This window comes from Tamandua tetradactyla, chromosome 17 (assembly GCF_023851605.1).
Source record: "Tamandua tetradactyla isolate mTamTet1 chromosome 17, mTamTet1.pri, whole genome shotgun sequence".
NCBI lineage: Eukaryota > Metazoa > Chordata > Mammalia > Pilosa > Myrmecophagidae > Tamandua > Tamandua tetradactyla.
Window position 1 is genome coordinate 2,616,469 of NC_135343.1, and position 20,221 is coordinate 2,636,689.

The 20,221-nt window shown below is 51.7% G+C and overlaps 1 protein-coding gene across 14 annotated transcripts in view; it reads right to left on the minus strand.

Moving 5' to 3' along the window:
* The window catches only part of KANSL3 (KAT8 regulatory NSL complex subunit 3), a 63,021-nt gene that overhangs the window by 19,654 nt on the left and 23,146 nt on the right, over positions 1 to 20,221 (minus strand). For 10 of the 14 annotated variants that reach the window (XM_077133771.1, XM_077133772.1, XM_077133770.1 and 7 more), the window contains 16 exons: positions 15,017 to 15,148; positions 14,692 to 14,808; positions 14,210 to 14,311; positions 14,039 to 14,110; positions 12,930 to 13,004; positions 12,645 to 12,802; positions 9,132 to 9,195; positions 8,529 to 8,729; positions 8,171 to 8,327; positions 6,645 to 6,722; positions 3,738 to 3,929; positions 3,257 to 3,341; positions 2,781 to 2,914; positions 1,976 to 2,085; positions 1,350 to 1,572; positions 948 to 1,081 (listed from right to left, as the gene is read on the minus strand). In XM_077133771.1, the coding sequence (XP_076989886.1) occupies positions 948 to 1,081; positions 1,350 to 1,572; positions 1,976 to 2,085; positions 2,781 to 2,914; positions 3,257 to 3,341; positions 3,738 to 3,929; positions 6,645 to 6,722; positions 8,171 to 8,327; positions 8,529 to 8,729; positions 9,132 to 9,195; positions 12,645 to 12,802; positions 12,930 to 13,004; positions 14,039 to 14,110; positions 14,210 to 14,311; positions 14,692 to 14,808; positions 15,017 to 15,148 (2,034 nt within the window). The remainder of the gene's footprint in view (positions 1 to 947; positions 1,082 to 1,349; positions 1,573 to 1,975; positions 2,086 to 2,780; positions 2,915 to 3,256; positions 3,342 to 3,737; positions 3,930 to 6,644; positions 6,723 to 8,170; positions 8,328 to 8,528; positions 8,730 to 9,131; positions 9,196 to 12,644; positions 12,803 to 12,929; positions 13,005 to 14,038; positions 14,111 to 14,209; positions 14,312 to 14,691; positions 14,809 to 15,016; positions 15,149 to 20,221) is intronic. The other 4 variants (XM_077133775.1, XM_077133774.1, XM_077133773.1 and 1 more) reach the window with 3 other exon arrangements.

Here is a 20,221-nt window from a genome sequence, read left to right on the forward strand (position 1 = left end):
TTTTATCTACCTTGTCAACAGACAAGTAAAACATGGATTACACATAGACAAATAATGAGGGGAACAAATGTTAAAATGGACTTAGTAGATTGAAATGTTAGTGACCAATGAGAGGGAGGGGTAAGGACTATGGCATGTATGAATTATTTTGTTTTCTTTTTATTTCTTTTTCTGAATTGATGCAAATGTTCTAAGAAATGATCATGATAATGAATATACAACAATGTGATGATATTGTGAATTACTGATTACCTATGTAGAACGGAATGTTTGTGTTTGTATGTTGGTAAGTTTAATAAATAAAATAAATTTAAAAAAATCACCTCCACCCCTCTCCAAAAGGGAGGAGTGGCTGTGACCCAGTGAAGGTCCGGCAGGGAACCCTGTGCATTACTACCTCCAGAGCAGGGTTTGAGGCCTGCCATCTGCCACAGCCCCCAGGTGACGGCTCAGCACACGCAATACTGGACTCAACTGCTGTTTCCTTTAACCTCCCATCTCTGGGTGGCTCCTCAGACCGTATTTAAAAAATGAGGACCATTACACCTGAAGAGACCCAGTGGTCCTCGATCCGCTAAGAGAGGGCTGTGGGCATGACCCAGGCATGCCCGAAAGAGCTCTGGGTGCAGAGACCAGGAAGTCAGGACACTGGGAGGTTGCGGTCAGAGAAGGGCTATCAGCCCTCAAGCCTCTACCTGCAGCCCCGACAATGGAACAGAAAGCAGAGAGAGCAAACAAGAACGCGAAGCATGAGCGGTGCTCCATGCTCGGCCGTGTGTGCACATTTAGTCCTCACAACAGTCCAGGTCAGGTTACAGGAAAGGACGGATCCAGAAGGTCCCTGATGGGCTCCGTGCCGTCCAGTGCCTTGAGAGTTCCTCCAATCAGTTGGCCCCACACTTCCCAAAACTGGGCCCCGTGTCTGCAGCCGTCCCAGGCCGACTCACCTGAGAGCCAGGGGGCAGCACCTGGGGGGTGGGATCCTCCAAGGCGGCTGCTCCTGAGCCCATGGGGCTCAGCGTGGACATTCTGCTGGGCTGGCCCCGCAGTGTGAGGGTGATGGTACTCGGAACCTTGAGGCCTGAGGGAGATATAGGGAGAACCCCCACTTTCTGCTGGGGCGTTGCTTTTCCGGAGAGTTTCCTCCTCACCTAACAGGCCCCTCCCTACTTCTCAGCCCTCCCCTCACTGAGTCACGCATGCTCTCCAGTCCACCTCCAAGGTGACTGGTCCTCCCAGCTGCAGCCTCCAGGGTTGAGCTCCACATCATAGCCTGTCCACGTAAGATGGGAACTCCTGGGGGGAAGATCCCCATTCGGTGGTCCCCACCGTCTGCAGGAGAGGCTCACCTGATGCTTGGTTAGAGGCCTGAGCCAGGCCTGGGAGGCTGCTGGCCAGCTTAGCAAGGCCCCCGCTGGTCAGCAGCTGGTGGATGGCCGTGGGCTTCCCGCCAGGGGCAGTGCCCAAGGAGGAGAGCGTGGTGGCCACAGGGATGGCACGGACAACGGTGCCGGTGCCCGTGGTGATGGCACCGAGGCTCGGCACGGGAGCAGGTAACTTCAGGCTGCCAGCCTGTGGGACACACAAGCCCAAGCATCAGATGCTGCTACCCGAAGCCCTGTTCAAGCTTGGAAGCCACAGTACAGTGTGGAAGTGGCCATTGCTGAGTCCCTGCTACACACATGGCACCCCTCCAGGTGGTCTGCACGTAATACCTATTTAATCACCACCACAATTCTGTGAGGGAGGAACCATTATTATCCTCACTTTACGAAAAAGGAAAGACTCAGAACGGTCAAGGAACTTGGCCACAGCCACTCGGGAAGTAACTCCCTTTAGCAGCTCCCAGTTGTGCAGTCAGAAGGCCGTTCATCCTTAACCCATTCACTCCAGACCCATCTTCCCTGCCAAAGCCAACTAAGTTAAGGAGACCCCTGCCCCCACCTGCCCAGCCCAGGGGGATGCAGCGCTGCACCTGTGGTGCTGGCCCTGGGGAAGGAGTTGCTGGGAGGCCAGAGGCCTTGCTGCTGATATCCTGCAGACTGAAGCTGAGGCCCTGGAGGAGGCTGCTGGCTGATGTGGCCCCTAGAAGGAAGACAGAGCAGGCATCAGCACAGCTCAGTCCTTGCACGCGTCCCCAGGCAGCCACGCCCAATCACCCCAACGCCAGCTGAAACACCAGTGCTCCTTCCTTGGCACAATTTCCCTGCTCTCAGAAAGATGCCAGGTGAGCCTCCTCTGGCCTGTGCTGACGCCCACATAAGGAAAGGTTCTTCCCTCAGCACATTCTCAACGGGTTCTAAAGCTCCTGTCCTATACGGTGGGCAATTTTAGGAGAACCAAAGAGAGCTTGAATACCACTTTTCAGAAATCTAAAAGTCTCGCCCTCTTTCCAGGGAAGAGGAAGGACATTTTAAGCTAAAATAATTCCATGTACCTGGCTTACACATCACCTTCATACAGTCTGGTTCAAAGCAAAGAGGAAGGTCCACACCTCAGCCTGCTGGACTCAACTTTCCCAAGAGGGAGGTGGGTGGAGGAGGGAAGGGGCAGAGACACGCCCCATTTTGCTAATGTCCAGAATGGCACCACTTTCGGTTCAAAACACCCAAAGAAAGCACACAACCCACAGGCTGGGCTGTTTACTTGCTGAAGATACTAAGGCAAAGGACACCACACCCCAAGCCAATTCCAGGTTCACGTCAAGCCTCCACAAGGCTGAGACCCAGAAGAGCCTCTATCTAATTCAGCCCCAGGATGACCACTGGACTACAGGGTACCTGGGAGGGCAGCGCCAGGGGAGGTAGCCACCAAACGGCTCTGCAGGGTGTGCAAGGCACCGGGCGTGGCACCACCAGAGGCAATGCAGGACACCGGGCTGGCAGAGCGGCCCCCTTCTGAAGAAGCGCTTGGCCTGTGGACAAAGAAAGGTGTGCCACTGTCACCCAAAGGCCAAGGGGCAGCAGACCCAGCCATAACGGGCGTGACCTCAGAGACACAAAGCTAGAACTTTCGGTTTCCTGATCCCCCCTTCCAAACCCAGCTTCTAGTCCTTCTCAAAGTCAGGCTGGAAGCAAGGATCTCAGGCCATACGGCAAGACCCAGGGGCCATGGAGCAATCCTGGAGGAAAAATGAGATGACCCAAAATGGAGTCCAAGATCCCACTCAGAAGGAAGTCTTGCTCCCATAACTGAAGTCAGAGAAGGGGAAAGTGGAAGGAGGGAACAGAGCCAGGCAGACAACGCAGCATCTCACTTGGCTGTGGTGAGAATCCCTGCAAGCTCCTTGGCTGCGGCGGAAGAGGGACCCAGGGTCACGGTGACCGGCTTCCCTCCTGCAGCTGGAAAACAGAGCACCCCAAGGCAACTGGTCAGTCCCTCACTTTCTGGGGTTCCACAGCTCAAGCTAAAAGCAAGATATTATAGACAAAGACTAGATGATGTGGAAAAAAAAAAAAGGAACGACATCAGAGTAGGGAGAGCTAGAGTTACTTTTTCCTGCTATTTCGTAAACTTTCTGGAATATCGTTATCTTGAATTGAAACCAAAGAGAGCAAAATGTATGGCACCCTGAGTGACCCTTCACCTTCCTCTTCTACTCTGCCTTTCTTTCCACGTGCAGCCTGGCACGCCCCTTTCGCTCCAGGCCCCCCCCCACACTACAGCTGAGGCTGGGAACCCCAGTGTGCAGCCTAGAGCCCAGTCCACCCCTGTCTGCACAGGCCAGAGAAACCGACCTTCCGGGGCTCCTCCCTGGGAAGGCGCACGTGGCCCTGAAGTAGGGTCCCCTTGGGAGACGAGGGACACCTTGATCTTTGGGCGCTTGGAGGTCTTACTGCCAGGTAGAGGGCTGGCCGGAGGGTGCCGCTTGAGCTGGCCCCGGAGATCCTCCTTCTCGGCTTCTTCCGTCTGCTCTGATGAAATGGGAACTAAGAGATGGAGCTGAGGTGAGATCTCCCACCATCCAAAAAAGCCCAGTGAATGCTGACAGTGAGAGCACAAGCCCAGGCACACCCATGTGTGAACACGGAGAAGCTCCCGCATGGGCGAGGTCGTGCTGCAGGGAGATGCTGATCTTCAGTCCCGCCTGGCTCAGGCCCCGCCCCCGTGCCCCCTGACACCTCCTGGGACATGGCTCTGCTTCCACTCCTCATCCCTACTCAAGGTAGTGAGTGAGGAACAAGGGGAAAGAAGAGGGCGCCCTGACCCTGCTCAGCACAGCCAACAAGGTGGAGAACTTCGGACAACCTAAATGTCCCAGGACAGCAGAGACCCCGGCCACAGTCCGGTCCCCAGGTCATCTGGACAGGCAAAAAGAAGGACCCTCTGCTCACATACGGCTTTCTACTCCAAGGACTTGCAGGGAATCACCTGACTCATCCTGTTCAAGGATGAACCTGTCAGACTCTCTATCACTCCTCGGGCTCCTTCACAGACCCTTCTTCCTTTAACCGACCCTGCCAAGCTCTTTCCATCACCCCTTGGGATCCCTTACAGACTCTTCCTCCTCTAACCCAGACGCTCCCCATATACCCAGTCCCAGCTCTTAGCACAGGAAGCAGGGATGAGGGTGAAGGCAGCACTGGCATAAGCATGGGGGGTGGGAGGGGAGGGCCTGGTGTGGTACCCTAGAGAGCTGCCTCAGTCCTCTACCACGGGCAACGAGCTGGAAGGACCAGCTTAGGAAATAAACACAGCAACTACATGCAGAAGAGGAAGCAAGGCAGAAAGAGAGACGCTCAATGTTTCATGCTGCTATGTGCCTGATGTGTTTTCAGAGGCCAGGATGGGAGCAGGGAGGCAGAGAGAAAAATAAACAAGAAAACGTAGACTCACGGGCAATGTGTCACAGACATACGCAAAAACCAAAATGAGAGACACAAAGAGATGAGAGAACACCCTGAGAGGTAAGGAGAGAGAATGGAGAAAGAGCTAAAACTAGAGCCAACTAAAAGGATCAGCAAGAAAAGAAGCAGAGAAGAAAAGAAACCACAGAGATACATGAAGAGCAGGGATGGTCAAGAGTAAGAGGGAGAGAGGGTGGAGAGCAGAGGGCGGGTGGTCAAGAGTAAGAGGGAGAGAGGGTGGAGAGCAGAGGGCGGGTGGTTAAGAGTAAGAGGGAGAGAGGGTGGAGAGCAGAGGGTGATGGTCAAGAGTAAGAGGGAGGAGAGGGTGGAGAGCAGAGGGCGATGGTCAAGAGTAAGAGGGAGAGAGGGTGGAGAACAGAGGGTGATGGTCAAGAGCAAGAGGGAGAGAGGGTGGAGAGCAGAGGGCGATGGTCAAGAGTAAGAGGGGAGAGAGGGTGGAGAGCAGAGGGCTGGTGGTCAAGAGTAAGAGGGAGAGAGGGTGGAGAGCAGAGGGCTGGTGGTCAAGAGTAAGAGGTAGAGAGGGTGGAGAGCAGAGAGCTGGTGGTCAAGAGTAAGAGGGAGAGAGGGTGGAGAGCAGAGGGCGATGGTCAAGAGTAAGAGGGAGAGAGGGTGGAGAGCAGAGGGCGATGGTCAAGAGTAAGAGGGAGAGAGGGTGGAGAGCAGAGGGCGATGGTCAAGAGTAAGAGGGGAGAGAGGGTGGAGAGCAGAGGGCTGGTGGTCAAGAGTAAGAGGGAGAGAGGGTGGAGAGCAGAGGGCTGGTGGTCAAGAGTAAGAGGTATAGAGGGTGGAGAGCAGAGGGCAATGGTCAAGAGTAAGAGGGAGAGAGGGTGGAGAGCAGAGGGCGATGGTCAAGAGTAAGAGGGGAGAGAGGGTGGAGAGCAGAGGGCTGGTGGTCAAGAGTAAGAGGGAGAGAGGGTGGAGAGCAGAGGGCTGGTGGTCAAGAGTAAGAGGGGAGGGTGGAGAGCAGAGGGCGATGGTCAAGAGTAAGAGGGAGAGGGTGGAGAGCAGAGGGCTGGTGGTCAAGAGTAAGAGGGAGAGAGGGTGGAGAGCAGAGGGCTGGTGGTCAAGAGTAAGAGGTAGAGAGGGTGGAGAGCAGAGAGCTGGTGGTCAAGAGTAAGAGGGAGAAAGGGTGGAGAGCAGAAGGCGATGGTCAAGAGTAAGAGGGGAGAGAGGGTGGAGAGCAGAGGGCTGGTGGTCAAGAGTAAGAGGGGAGGGTGGAGAGCAGAGGGCGATGGTCAAGAGTAAGAGGGAGAAAGGGTGGAGAGCAGAAGGCGATGGTCAAGAGTAAGAGGGGAGAGAGGGTGGAGAGCAGAGGGCTGGTGGTCAAGAGTAAGAGGGGAGGGTGGAGAGCAGAGGGCTGGTGGTCAAGAGTAAGAGGGAGAAAGGGTGGAGAGCAGATGGCGATGGTCAAGAGTAAGAGGGGAGAGAGGGTGGAGAGCAGAGGGCTGGTGGTCAAGAGTAAGAGGGAGAGAGGGTGGAGAGCAGAGGGCTGGTGGTCAAGAGTAAGAGGAGAGGGTGGAGAGCAGAAGGCGATGGTCAAGAGTAAGAGGGGAGAGAGGGTGGAGAGCAGAGGGCTGGTGGTCAAGAGTAAGAGGGAGAGAGGGTGGAGAGCAGAGGGCTGGTGGTCAAGAGTAAGAGGGGAGGGTGGGGAGCAGAGGGCTGGTGGTCAAGAGTAAGAGGGAAAGGGTGGAGAGCAGAAGGCGATGGTCAAGAGTAAGAGGGGAGAGAGGGTGGAGAGCAGAGGGTGAGCAGGTGGAGGAGGAGAGCAATACTCACCAAAGAGGCAGGAGGAGGCGCCGGGAGGAAGAGCTTTCCTCACCAGCATGTTTTGTTTCAGAAAAGCAGCAAACTGAGCTGGAATGAATGAGAAAGAATTAAAGAATCACAGCCAGTCAGAAAAAGGGGAAATGAGAGGGAACAGAGGAAAGACAGGAGAAAGTTCTGGCCAATGGTGGAGAGCAGTAATGCCTTCTGGAGTTACTGCATGAGCTTCAAGCCTAATACCTAATAGCTGCCTGGACCCATCCACCAGCTGAAGACAACACCATGTTCCTGCTGTGTGGGGCTGCTGCCAGGACTGGTGGCTTAAATGAGTGGACAGAGTGCCAAGAAAAGGCGTGATGCACCATGAGGCACCACGACAGTGACCTCCCTGGCCCAGCAACTCTGCCACCACCAGGGCCCCATGGTCCCCACTCTCCCCCCACCATCCTCTCAGCCCCGTCCTGAGACCCCCCCATGCCACCCACACCCAGTATTCCTTCGAATCTCGACCACCCACTCTCTCCAGAAGCACAGCAGACAGCTGGCTCTCTCTGCATCAAAAGGGTGAATCGGAAAGATTCACCCACCCAGGCTGTGGCTCTGGCCGCCCCTGGAGAAGATACAGGTCCCAGAGCCCATGGGGACCAGGGAGCCTGGTCTCTTCCCTGCCTCCACCTATCCCCACCCTTTGGCTCCTGGTTGGTCACCTCCTAAGAGACCCAGGTTCAAGTTCTGACCCTCTGGCTCCTCTAAAAGAAACACAGGGAAAGGGGGTCCTGGCACCTTTGTGCCTCTCGGCTGCCATCCCTTCCCAGACTCTTCCTTTCCCAGGGCACATCGTCAGAAACCAAGCTCAGCTGTATCAACATGGGTATGAGGCACACAGCCAGTGCCGCGGCTTCTGCCCTCCCTGTCCACTGAATGCTTCCCTTTTCCATGCAGCTTCTTACGCAGCACTTGCTGTTCTGGAAGCTAATTTCAACCATACAAATAGGTCCCAGTCTAATCTAACACCTACCCACAGAGAGCCCTGATAAACTTCACTCAAGGTCCCAGTGTGGGAATCTTAAATCTTCAAGGGCAAAGCAAAGGCAGGAGGCCAGCTAGGCTGCCTTACAATCTGAGTAAAGGCAGCCGCCCTACACTCGTGACCTGGAGAGCTCCGTCCTGCCGGAGCTGCTGGGCAGTGCCTGGAGCAAAGGAAGGTGGAACTTCGCCAACTGGAAGTTAGAAAAAACCATTCTGAGGCCAATACACATTCAGTGAGCTCGTCAAGCCCGTCTTCCCTCAGAACACCAAGACAAAACTCTAACTCATGGGACTACAGAATCCCACTAATGCACAGCCCTATTGTGACTTTTTACTGTTGAAAACAGCCTCTGGCAGTCATTTCAACTGAATTTTGCCAGACAGAAATATTGAGATTGGTGTCACTCATATCCACCCCAAGAAAAAGTATAGGTGCCCAGATTTTCTGACTGCCACCTGGCATCCCACACAGAGGACACCCAGGCAAAGCACTGGGCACGCACCCATACCTTGGGCCTGCTTGTGGGTCAACACAGCTTCGGTCCGCTGCACATGTCTTTTCAGCAGCTGTGAGCTCCCCATCTGGCTGGACTTCTGCACAGAGGTCACTGTGGTCCCTCTGGTCTTGGGACTGGAGGTGGGGCTGCTGGACACGCTTGAGAGATCCTGAGTAGGGCAGGACAAGAGAGTGCTGTCTGAAGCCAACCGTCCAGCAGCATGTCCCCGGGGACTCCCTGGCCAGGGTTCCTCCCTCTAGGAACCAGGGGCCTACGACAGGGCAAGGTGGACAGGAGACCCCAGGAAGCTCAGGACCCAAGACTGATGTTTCTCCAGCAAAAAGGGCCCCCTCCCTTTCGCTAGCAGGACCTCCGAGCCTGAGGGTGAGGCCGGCAGTTTGGTGGCTGGGGAGGCGGGTCGACTGCCCCGCTCGGGAACTTCCGAGGCCAGGTCTCGACGGGCCGGCTCGCGAGGTTTCCTCTTCTTCTCGGCGTCCTGGTCGCGAGGCTCTGAGCCCATGTGGCCCTCGGCCCGCGTGAGCACGCCCGTCAGGAAGTCCACAATCTCGTCCTGGGGTAAAGGGAGGCACTGTCTGCGGACCAAGCTCCCCCTGGATGATTTCCAACTGAGGCTGGTCCTAATGTGGCTTGGCAGCAACATGTGCTGGTGCCCAGACTCCCATGCAGCCTGGTACAGGCTCAGCCTTCAAAGCAGCCTGCACCAATGCCCCTTGAGGGCACTCGCTTGCCCCTCTGCTCCACGGACACCTTCCCATGATGCTTCACTCAGCCGCTAGCCCATCATCTCCTTTTCTCCTCTTTCCATTTTCTGTGCTCATGACTGAGGCCTCGACGAGCTCTGGTGAGCACCCCCTCGCCCTTCAAAGTCAAGAGGCTGCCGCCAACCAGACAGAGCCTGAAAGGTCCCAGCAAGGCCAGCCTAGGTACAGGGAGCACGAGGGCAGCCGCTTACCTGAATGCACCTGTCCACCATGCTCTGTGTCAGCCCTTCCGCCTTCTTCTTTGCTTTGCTTATTCTGATGAACAGAAAGGAAGATGTGCTGCCCTTTTAAACGTTCCCTGGCATCACAGGGAAATAGATTTTCTAGGCTCGGGTAGGAGGACCATGTTACCCTCGAGCAGGTAACTCAGCCTCTCTGAATCTCGGTTTCCACTCTGCTCCCTGAGGGGTCCGGGTGTGGACGGGGGCAACAGAGCAGTACCGCAGAGAAGCAGGCACAGTGCCTGGGGCCTGGCACAAAACAGGCAGACTCCATCGGGGCTGCCAGAACCTCACCCAGACAGGCCCACACCTGAGTCTACAGGGTGCGGGTAAACTGAGGTCACTTCTTGACGGGCAGGAGAGGCAGTCACATATCGTACTAAAGGGATCAGGGAAAATGACCTCAGCTGGCTCCATGCCCCTCAGGAAAGGCTTCTGAGAGGGGCCTTGGCAGAAGGAGAAGGCACCAAGGGGCAGGCTGGAAGTGACATCTGGGTCTCAAATGCTGCAATCCTAAATGACTGGTTGTTGGCCTCTGAGCTTGCGTTAAGGCCCTCGATTTACAGATGAGGTCAGTGAATCCCAACAGTTAAACAATTTCTTCTCCCAGGCTCCCGGGCCAAGACCAAACTGAGGCCTCTCAACTCTGAGCCCAGTGCTCCTGGCGTTGTGCAAATGCAGCTTTCATAAACACGCAACTCTCAGTGACAGCCTCTCCATCTCTCCCCACCTGTGCACAGCAACTCAGCACTCTCAGTCATTCTCCTGTAGATAACGATGTCTGAATTGCCAAGAAAAACAACATACTCACATGAAAACACTGTCTCGCATATCAAAGGGTCAGACAGTGAATCCACAAGCAGCTGGTGGAGTGCCAAAGCCCAAAAGGATCTCCCAAACGTATCTGAGAGGGAAACTGGGAAGGCTGCTGGGAGCAAGTCCTTGGCTTTAAACTCTCCAGTTAAAATTTACAACTGAACTTAATCTCTAAGATAATTTTTTATAATTAAATCATAAATTATAGATATATGTAAAAATAGGAGACCCACCTACAAACAGTCAGAAGCTAGAGAAGGGGGAATGGTAACCTAATATGGTCAGGATGTATAACGAGGTTGAACTTAAAATGTTTGGAAATAGATACGGGATGAGGGTAGTTTGTTCTTGGTAATGTAAGGAATAGTGCTGTTCTGTAGGTGAATTTGATTGAAAGGGTTGTCTAGCATCATGTACCTCAGCAATCAACACTACAAATTTAAATAAACTCCCACGTGAACTAAAGCGCACACGTGCAAGACGGGTGCAGAGTCAGCGACAGTGATGACGCGTGGGGGAAATGCCCACGGCAAGCTCCGGGCCGCAGTTAAGAGGAGCACCCTCAACTTCTTTCCTGACAGCGCCGGGCACACCCCATCAACACCAGGGCCAATAACGGGGAGATGAGGGATATGAGGCCTCTGGGGATTTGTGTGTGTCCGTGATAAGTTCCTTTTTGGAGCAATGAAAATGATCTAAAATTGAAGAGAAAAAAACAGGAGGCTCAACAAATGACGTTTCCTGAAACCCCAGTGGAGCTCAGGCACCAGCCCGTGACTGAGACGCCCTCCCAGCTGCAGGTGTGCTCACACCCAAAAGTACATAAACGACGCTCAGTACAAAATAACACCCATGCTCACACTCATCCTGTGTGATCAAGAAAAAAACGCTTCCCACAATGAAAGTATGAGGAAGAGGAAATCACAGTCTCAAGATGTCTCCCCTGACACGACAATCACTGATCACGAAGAAACAGTCCCCCCAGCGGACGCCACCTCCTGCAGGTGACCACAGGCACACCAAGCACAGGGCCCCGGGAAGGCCTTCCCCAAACACGTGTGACCACACCTGAGCCTTGGGAACCCTCCTTTAGAGCTCTGGCTGGCAGCACTAAGGAAACCAAAAAGAACCACAGACGATAAACTCTGAGATGGCAAAATCTAGGAATGCCTAGAGTGTACAATGATAGTGACTAAATGTACAAATTAAAAAATGTTTTTGCATGAGGAAGAACAAAGCATAAGTACATGGAACCTTGATCAGGGCATAAGATTTTGTAGGTTTGTCCAGAGTGATGCCCCAATAAATTTCGGAATGATCTGAACAGTGAGCAAAAATGTATTTGCAAAGTCCCCATGGGGGAATGGTGAGAAAGGGGGAAAATTCAACTTCCCCATATGGAGAATTTTTGACATTCTCATAAGCAGTGTGGACAACCAAAGCAATAGGCGGAGTCCCCAATCTTGGGGTTTGTTCATATGAAACTTAACCCCACAAAGGATAGGTCAAGTCTGCTTAAAATTAGGCCTAAGAGCCCCAGAGAACCTCTTCTGTTGCTCAGATGTGGCCTCTCTCTCCAGCCAACACAAGAAGCAAACTCACCGCCCTCCCCCTGTCTACGTGGGACATGACTCCCAGGGGTGTGGACATTCCTGGCAACGTGGGACAGAAATCCTAGAATGAGTTTGAGACTCAGCATCAAGGGATTAAGAAAACCTTCTCGACCGAAAGGGGGAAGAGAGAAATGAGGTAAAATTAAAGAGTCAATGGCTGAGAGATTCCAAACAGAGTTTGGAGGTTATCCTGGAGGTTATTCTTATGCATTAAACAGAAATCACCTTGTTAGTCAAGATGTAGTGGAGAGGCTGGAGGGAACTGCCTGAAAATGTAGAGCTGTGTTCCAGTAGCCAAGTTTCTTGAAGATGATTGTATAATGATATAGCTTTCACAATGTGACTGTGATTGTGAAAACCTTGTGTCTGATGCTTCTTTTATCTACCTTAACAACAGACGAGTAAAACATATGGAATAAAAATAAATAATGGGAACAAATGTTAAAATAAATTTAGCAGATGGAAATGCTAGTATAGTGATCAGTGAAAGGGAGGGGTAAGGGGTATGGTATGTATGAACTTTTTCTGTTTATTTTTATTTCTTTTTCTGAATAGATGCAAATGTTCTAAGAAATAATCATGATGATGAATAGGCAACTATGTGATGATATTGTGAATTACTGATTATATACGTAGGACGGAATGATCATATGTTAAGAATGTTTGTTATATTTTTAAAAATTTAAAAATTAAAAAAAAAATTAAAAAAAGAATGCTGCTCTGTGAAAGAACTGGCAGGAGTCTCAAAGACAAAGAGGTGGAGGAGCAGCTTCCAATTAAGAGACCAAGGAAGCGTGGTGACCCAACAGGCTGCGCGTCCCCGGCCCCGGACGAGGACCGAATGCGTGTCTGCAGGCCATCGGACAGGGCCAGTGTCGACTCCTAACCTGGTTAATTACCATGCCGTCGCTAGGTAAGAGGGTAGCATTCGGGAAATCTGGGTGAACATTACATGGGGAATTTTTGTACTACTTTTGCAACTTTTTGTAAGTCTGAAATCAATTTAACATGTAAAAAAGAGGCCCTGCTCTCTCAGAGCTGGGGACGTACCCACCTGAGACTGTCGTCAGCTCCCCCAACCACCACCAGGCTGTTCTCGGCCCGGATCTTCTCTCGGAAGTCCTCCATGGCTTCCGGATGGCACTGCAGGGAGTTCTGGCCGACGACGAGGAGGACCGGAGCCTTCATGTCTAAGAGGGGGTCGTCCACATCCTGAGGCAGGGACAGGTTCTTCAAGCGACTGTCTGGCCCCACTCGCACGCCCCCGCGCAGCTGCGGTCTGGGGGACAGCAGTGAGAGGCGGCACTCGCTGGCGCTCACCTGCTCACCCTGTTCTTACCCCTCTGGGGCCGTCCACAGTCAGCAGAGGAAATCCGAGGCACACAACTGCCGTGACGTACTCCATCACCGACACCTGCAGGTAACACATTCACCTGTCCAAAGGTCGCTTGACTCACTGTAGCTACAGCCTCCCCGGCATCCAGCCAGTACCACTGTCACTGCCCTGTCCCATCCTCCCTGTCCTACACCCAGGGCCCCCGGCCACAGCAGTAGGATTGGTTGCCTGGGCCCCAGCTAGGGGCCGTGGGACGGGCACTTTCCCCCTGCAGACTGCCAGTCCCGCAGAGGGCAGTGCCCCTGCTCACTCCTTTCCACCAGCAGCAGACACAAGCAGGACCCGAGGGGTTTGCTCATTCTCCACTGGAGAAAATCTGTCCCTTTTGAGCCTGATGGGACAAGCTCTCACACTGACAGACTTCCGCAGTGCCCGGGAGCAGGGGGCACTGGAGCTAAGCCTTCCTCTGGTGGCTGTGAACATTATACTGGGCTCGACTACATTTCACGGCACAAATTCCACTGGAGAATCAGGGCCTTGGATATATCAGAAGCACATATGCGATATAGGATAAATACAGATGTGTGGGAAATAATGAAGAAAAGTTTCCCTTGATGCCTTGGAAAGGAAAGCATCCAATTCTAGCAGCCATGGAATTTTGCTTACAAGAATTACTAGTTTTTAACTGGGAGAACGGTTGGTCCTTATGTTGAGAAGAAAAGGGAGCCTTTGTATTTTAGGTACATGCTAAAACATCTATGAAAGGGATGATACAATCCTTTGGATTTTCTTCAAAAAACTCTGGAAGGAGAAAGAGGGCAGGGCTTAGAGGAAGCAAGCCTGGCCATAGTTGGTCGCCAACAAAGCTCAGTGAGGAAGTCCATGTGGTGTGTTTTACTAGTGATTATCCCTCTTCAGTTTTTGCTTAACATATTCCACAATAATGTTAAAAAGTAGGATTTGCCTTCTACGATATAGGCTGCAATTACATAGTAAAGCATCTGGCATGTGCCCGGACCTGGCAGCCAGCTGTAGTAGGACAGCGGGACTGACCTGTCCCAGGGCCAGCTCCAGCTTTTCAGCAACCCCCAAGTAAGGTGGAAACTACTCACGTGACAGGCCACCAAAGCTCCTGTGTTCCAGCCAATCAAGATAATGGGTTTGTGTGGGAAATGGCTATGAATCTTTGTGGAAGAGAAAGAGGACAGTAAGTCAGGAGGCCCGAGAGAAGGGGACGTGCTAAAACGCTAGGCGGGGCAGGGCACTGAACTGGGCAGTCTCACCTCCAGCACTTTGCTTCTCACTGCTCCAATCATGTGCTCCAGACACTGCAGGATGCCTACCCCACTGCCGGAGTTCAGCAGATGAGTGGCTACTGGGATGACCTACGAGGAAGGAGAGGGGAAGCCAGCCCAGCAAAGGCATGTTTCACAGCTGCTTGAGATCCTGCTTAACTCACCCTTGACCCCTTCCACCTTTGATAAGTGTCACCGGATCCTCAAATAAAAGAAGTTAGGGGGAATCCATATTTAAGTCTGTCCATTTTGACCTGCATTTTCTCCACAAGTCTCCAAAACCCTTATCCCACCCAGGAGCCTTTCCCATACCCACAACACCTTACCCCGCTCGGGAGAGCTTCCCTGCACCCACATACCTTATCCCGCCCGGGAGACCTTCCTGCACCCACACACCTTACCCTGTTGGGGAGAGCTTCCCGTACCCGCACACCTTACCCCGCCCGGGAGACCTTCCTGCACCCACACACCTTGCCGAGGCAGGCCAGCTGGGAGTGCCAGAAGCGGTGGCGGCGTGAGGTAGGGAATGCAGAGCTGGAAGGGCCAGAGGCGGCCACGAGGATCAGGGGAGAGCCGGGGAGTTTGCTCTGAGGAGAAAGCACCCCATTCCAGAAGTGGTGAATGAGGGGAGTTTTCCCACCTAATCCCAGAAATCCCAACATCTTTCTCACTTCAACCAATACCCACAGGCTCATGAAACTATGGCAAGGACTGTTCAGAACAAATCACCAATGAAAATGTTACAGGAGCCCTTTATTTTCCTCCTGCTGCACCTCAGGGGCCCGCCGAGCTCACCGGTTTGTTATGAGAAAGCACCCCCACGGCGGGGTCCCAGGGCCGCTTCAGCAGCAGGGACAAGGCCTCAGCTCCCGCTGCCCCAGTCTTGGTGTTGGAGGACACGAGCATCCGGTCAATCAGGGTGGGGATCTGTGAGGAAGGAGGGGAGGCACTTCAGTGTCCAGCAGCTTCAGGGCCTAGCAGCACCTCACCGCACCTGCCGCCCCCAAGCTCGGCCCAGCCCCTCCGGCAGCTCAGCGGGACGGCCGGGCAGCGCCTCCCGCCACGAGAGATCCGGGTGGTGACGGGCACAGCTAGAGACTTAAATTTACCCCACCCTGCTCCAAAGGGCCCATTTCTGAGAACCACCCCAAGAAAACGGATCAGAAATAAAAAACGGGGCTGGGGCCTGAGCACAAATACAACTTGCTCTCCACACTAATAAAAAGTGGAAACAGCCTAGAAGCAGGTATAAAGGAATAGTTAAACAACCAAACCAAACAATCAGATATACAGTGACAAGAAAATAGGCAAATGTTAATAGTTCTATGGAGTTATGGGTAATTTTTCCCTTTTACAGATTTCTGTATTATCTAAATTTCCTCAATGAATATCTGTTGATTTTATAATTTTTTAAAACCTGCATTTCTTCCTAAGAGCACTATCTTCAAGTTGTGGCATGTTAAAAATATATATTATCATGTGCAAGAAATGCATATCCTACAACAGCATGTGTGTTGTGACTGATGCCATACCTATTTGCTGCTTCCACCTAAAAGGTGACTGTGTACATGTGTAAATACAGGGCTCACACACGCTGATGCTTAACTGAGAAGTATCTGTGTGCATTCCATACTACCCACAGAAGGTCAAAGTGACTTGGAGAAAAGCAAGGATTAAAGATGTTAGTCATTTTCTGAAAAACAAAACAAAGTTTTTGAGAAATTGGGAGAATAAAAAGTACTCTGATGCAGGTCTCAAAACAGCAGGAGTGGCAGACCTGCGACAAGGACAGGGCCCCTAATTAAAAGGTTCTCTGTAGGAGAAAGCAGGTGGCACAACAGGAGGCCTTCTCAGTGCAACTCAGGGAGCAAAGGTTTACTCGACAGCTCTCAGCACAAGAAAGCAGGTCGACAAAGGGCAAGGGAGACAAACAGGTAATGAAAAAGTGCGTGTGGGGGGTGTGTGTGCCAAAAGATGCTACGAAGAACAGAAGCCCCACTGCAACGGCTCAGACCACCCAAGAGAGAAGGGGCAGCCAGGGAGGCCTGAGGAGTGGATCCCAGGTGGGACAGGTCTTTGGTTTGGTCCTATAACAAGATCCCTCCAACTAAGGCTGCTCAGATGTGGCCTCACTATCACAAAGCCCAACTCTGCAAGTGAAATCACTGCCCTCCCCCCCCCTACGTGGGACATGACATCCAGAGGTGAAAGTCTCCCTGGTGAAGTGGGAGATGACTCCCAGGGATGAATTCAGACCTGGTACCATGGGATCAACAATTACATACTAACCAAAAGGGGGAAAAGAGGTGTAACTAATAAAGTATCAGTGGCTGTGACAGTTCAAATAGAGTCAAGAGGCTACTCTGGAAGTTGCTCTTACACAAACTTCAGGTAGATCTCGTTACCTATCATAACCTGCCAATCCCCAACCAGGACCATTCCAGCCAATCCTAAAGAACACCTAGGGCAATATATAAGACTCCACAAGGGTTCCAGGCACTAGAGTAACTTTTCAGAAACCTACAACCTCCAGATGGGTCCCTGGTCCGGATAAGTCCTGAAACCTAGCCCAACCTCTCCAGAACATCAGTTTCCTCTCCCTACCCCATATTACCAACAGCCCCATCCAACAAGAAAAAGTTAGAATGGCCACAGCCCAAATACCCCTAAAAAGAGGGATAGAAAGATCAAAGGTGATGGTGGAGTTATACACAGAAGGTAGGGTTTAACGAATGAATATGATTGCTAAACCACTAAACTGGCATTTCTTTTAGTTTCTAGTATCTTAGAGCAGCTAGAAGTAAAATCCTAAAATTGTGGAATTATAACCCACGTCAAACTGTGAAATCTGTCATACATTCTAGAACTAACTGTCGTGCTGTGCTTGGGGTCTCAACGAGCACATCACCAGCTGACCCACCTGAGGGCCAGGGCCCAGGCCCACCCAGCACTGCCCTCTCTCAACTCACAGCTATGAGGCTCCTCTGGGTGGGTCACACCTGCTCTACCAGCCAGTAGGCACTTTAAGAGTAAATAATCCACAGTCAGGTGTATGCTTTGGAAAACAACCAGAGCAGGGGCTGGGGATCTAAACAGTCTAAGGAAAATAAGACGAAACGGCAGTTGGAGGCCCTGGCCCGGGGCCCTTGTGACAGCATCCTCTGCGCTCCAGCTTGCCTGCACTGTGACCTGCGACCTGGAGGAGCCGCCCGCAACTGCACCCCCAGGGATCCACGGTCTGTGCTCACACGGAACACACCCAGACAGTACTCATGGGAAAGCAGTGCAAATGCTCCCTCCCCAGAGAAATCACGTCCAACCACCAGGAACAGGGAGCCACTAACACCGACACTTGCCCCCCAAGCTCGCTCACCACGCGGGCTTTTGCCACAGACAGCGGTGTGCCGGGCAGAACACATTTCAAGGCCCCCTCGGCCAGGCTCTCGGCTTGGCCCCGGCCTCCCAGGGCCCACACCTGGCCACCGCTGTCCACTGTGACTCTCCTGACTGCTCCCTCTCCCAACCAGGAGCATCCGTCCTGGTCACCACAGTGCCCGGCACCTGGCAGAATGAAGTACATGCCTGCTGAATTAATCAGTTAACGTCAGATTTCCTACCATGTGCTCCGTGCACGTCCCTGGTCCTGAGGGTTCCCCATGCCAGCACTAAGCCAGTCTTCTGCTGCTCACCTACAAACACAGCGCCCTTCAGCTAAAGACCACCACCACCCCACCCACACTGGGTAACTCACTCAAAGAGCACCATGCGCTCAATTAGTACAATTCCAGTTTGGTTCTAACTTTCCAAACAGAGTTCACTGATTTTTTCTTTTCTGGAGGTGGGTGGGAAGGGGCGGGGTAGGAGCCACACCTGGACCTTTCCTATACTTCTCAGGGTTAAGCTGCTCCATCTTAACAGCCCAAGGGGTTCTCTCATCTTTCATCTCCTCCCCAAGAAGAATTCCTACAGAGGTGACTGGACAGACACCACGGCCGCCTCCACCGGGCTCAGTTCCCGTGGAAGAAAAGGCCAGGTGCAGGGAAGGACGCCTCCTTCTGAGTACACTGACAGTATGTTAATCTGTAACTCAGGACAGGCTCCTCTACCTGGTTTTCCCACCTACATGGATTTTATCACGTACAATGGTGCAGGGCAACGTGAACTACAGACAACTACTCTGGAGGTAGATCGAATGTAAAGAAATCAAAATGCTAGGAAATAACAGAAAAAAGTAGAGACAGCAAAGAGACCTCAACTGACACAGACAATTAGCTTCATTAATAAGCAAATAAAGAGTAAAATAGACATATACCCCAACATGCCTTCACCAAGACACCGGCGCTGCCAGGTGGCTCAGGGAGGTGAGCACTAAAAGCGGAGCAGTGGGCACAGCCCAAGTGGAGCGGCCCAGGTGGAGCGGCCCAGGTGGCACTCCTTTCCTTTCAAGGTAGCAGCCTGGCCACCCCTGCCAACATTTAAAAGGCACAAACTTTTTTATCTGGTAATTTCATTTCTGGTTAATTCTAACCTATCAAAACAAGCAAAAAAGTACACTTATTTACTATAGGGCCATTTATAATAGTAAGAAATTTCAAATAATCTAAATATCCTTAGGGGATTAGGTAAAATAAATTACAGTACATCCAAATAATAGGGAAGCCACCAAATATGATAGTGTCTATATATATTTATTGAATAAAGAAAGCATATAATAAAACCGTATGTATTATGTGATCCCATTTATGCAAAATTTTATCTCTGTACGTCCGTGTTAAAAGAGCAATACTTTCATTCCAAGGAGGTGGTCTTACCAGCAATGTTTTGTTTTCCTGCTTCTATATGTATGCAGTGTTTTGCTTTTCAGTGAGCAAGTCACCTTCCTAAGTGAAAAATCAATTAAGGTTTTTTTCATTTTAGGGGAAAAAATTAAAAGTTCACTCCAAAACATTTTAATTGGGTAAAATACTGGAAATTAGTATGTTAAAAAGGGTCAGGACTCTACAGCCCAAGCATCAAAACAGAAGCATAAGCTTCTACCTCTGGCAAGGCTGGCTGGGTGGTGGCCACTCGTTCACACCCCAAGTAAACAAAACAGACTATGGACAGCCGAGGATCAACCACGACCACCAAGGCTCAGAACCTGACTCGCTTTTTCAGTCTTCCTCTATAAAGCACTCCAACAAGCCTCATTTCTCCAACAAGCCTCATTTCTCCAACAAGCCTCATTTCTCCAACAAGCCTCATTTCTCCAACAAGCTACCAACTTCTTCTGAGCCTCAGTTTCCTCATCTACTGGAAACCAGAGCTGATGCTAATCGCCCCTCAAAGGACTGGGAGGAGGACATGAGCCGCATGTAAGGCGACCAGCTCAGCAGCCGGCACACGGGCAGATGGCTGAGGAAGGGGAGCTACTGGGAGCGAGCTGGTTTCTACCTCAACACAGTCAAGAAACAACGACTCTCAAAGTGCTGAGGGCATGGCAGGAGGGAAGCTGATGGCCAGGCAAATTATAGCCACAAGATGGGCCAGCTTCCTACAAAGAAGAAAAGAAAACTATTAAAAGGCAAAGAAAAAGAATCAAGAAGCAAATTAATCCAGGTTGTCTGATGCCATTTTGTATTGAAGCAAAAAAAGGATTCTACTGTGTCAAACAATTGATTACAGTTACTGGGCGCTTGGTACCAAACTTTGTGCCAAGCATGCTACTTTTTTGGATTAACTTATTATAAGTAGTAAATAAAATATGAATGATATTTAAGTTAAATTAACTAATTTAATTTTCACAAAAATCCTAGATGGATGATGATTAGGCACATTTCAGAGGAGCGGACGCTGAAGCGTGGCCTGACACCACGCAATGAACAAGCGGGGAGCCAAGGACAGCCTGGGCCCAGAGCCCACGCTCCTCATCGCCTCGCTGGATACAGCCCAGGGTAAGGCCCAGACTCGCAATAACCCTAAACCATGGAGAAAAAGTCTGCCTTTGTGCAAGAGTATTTA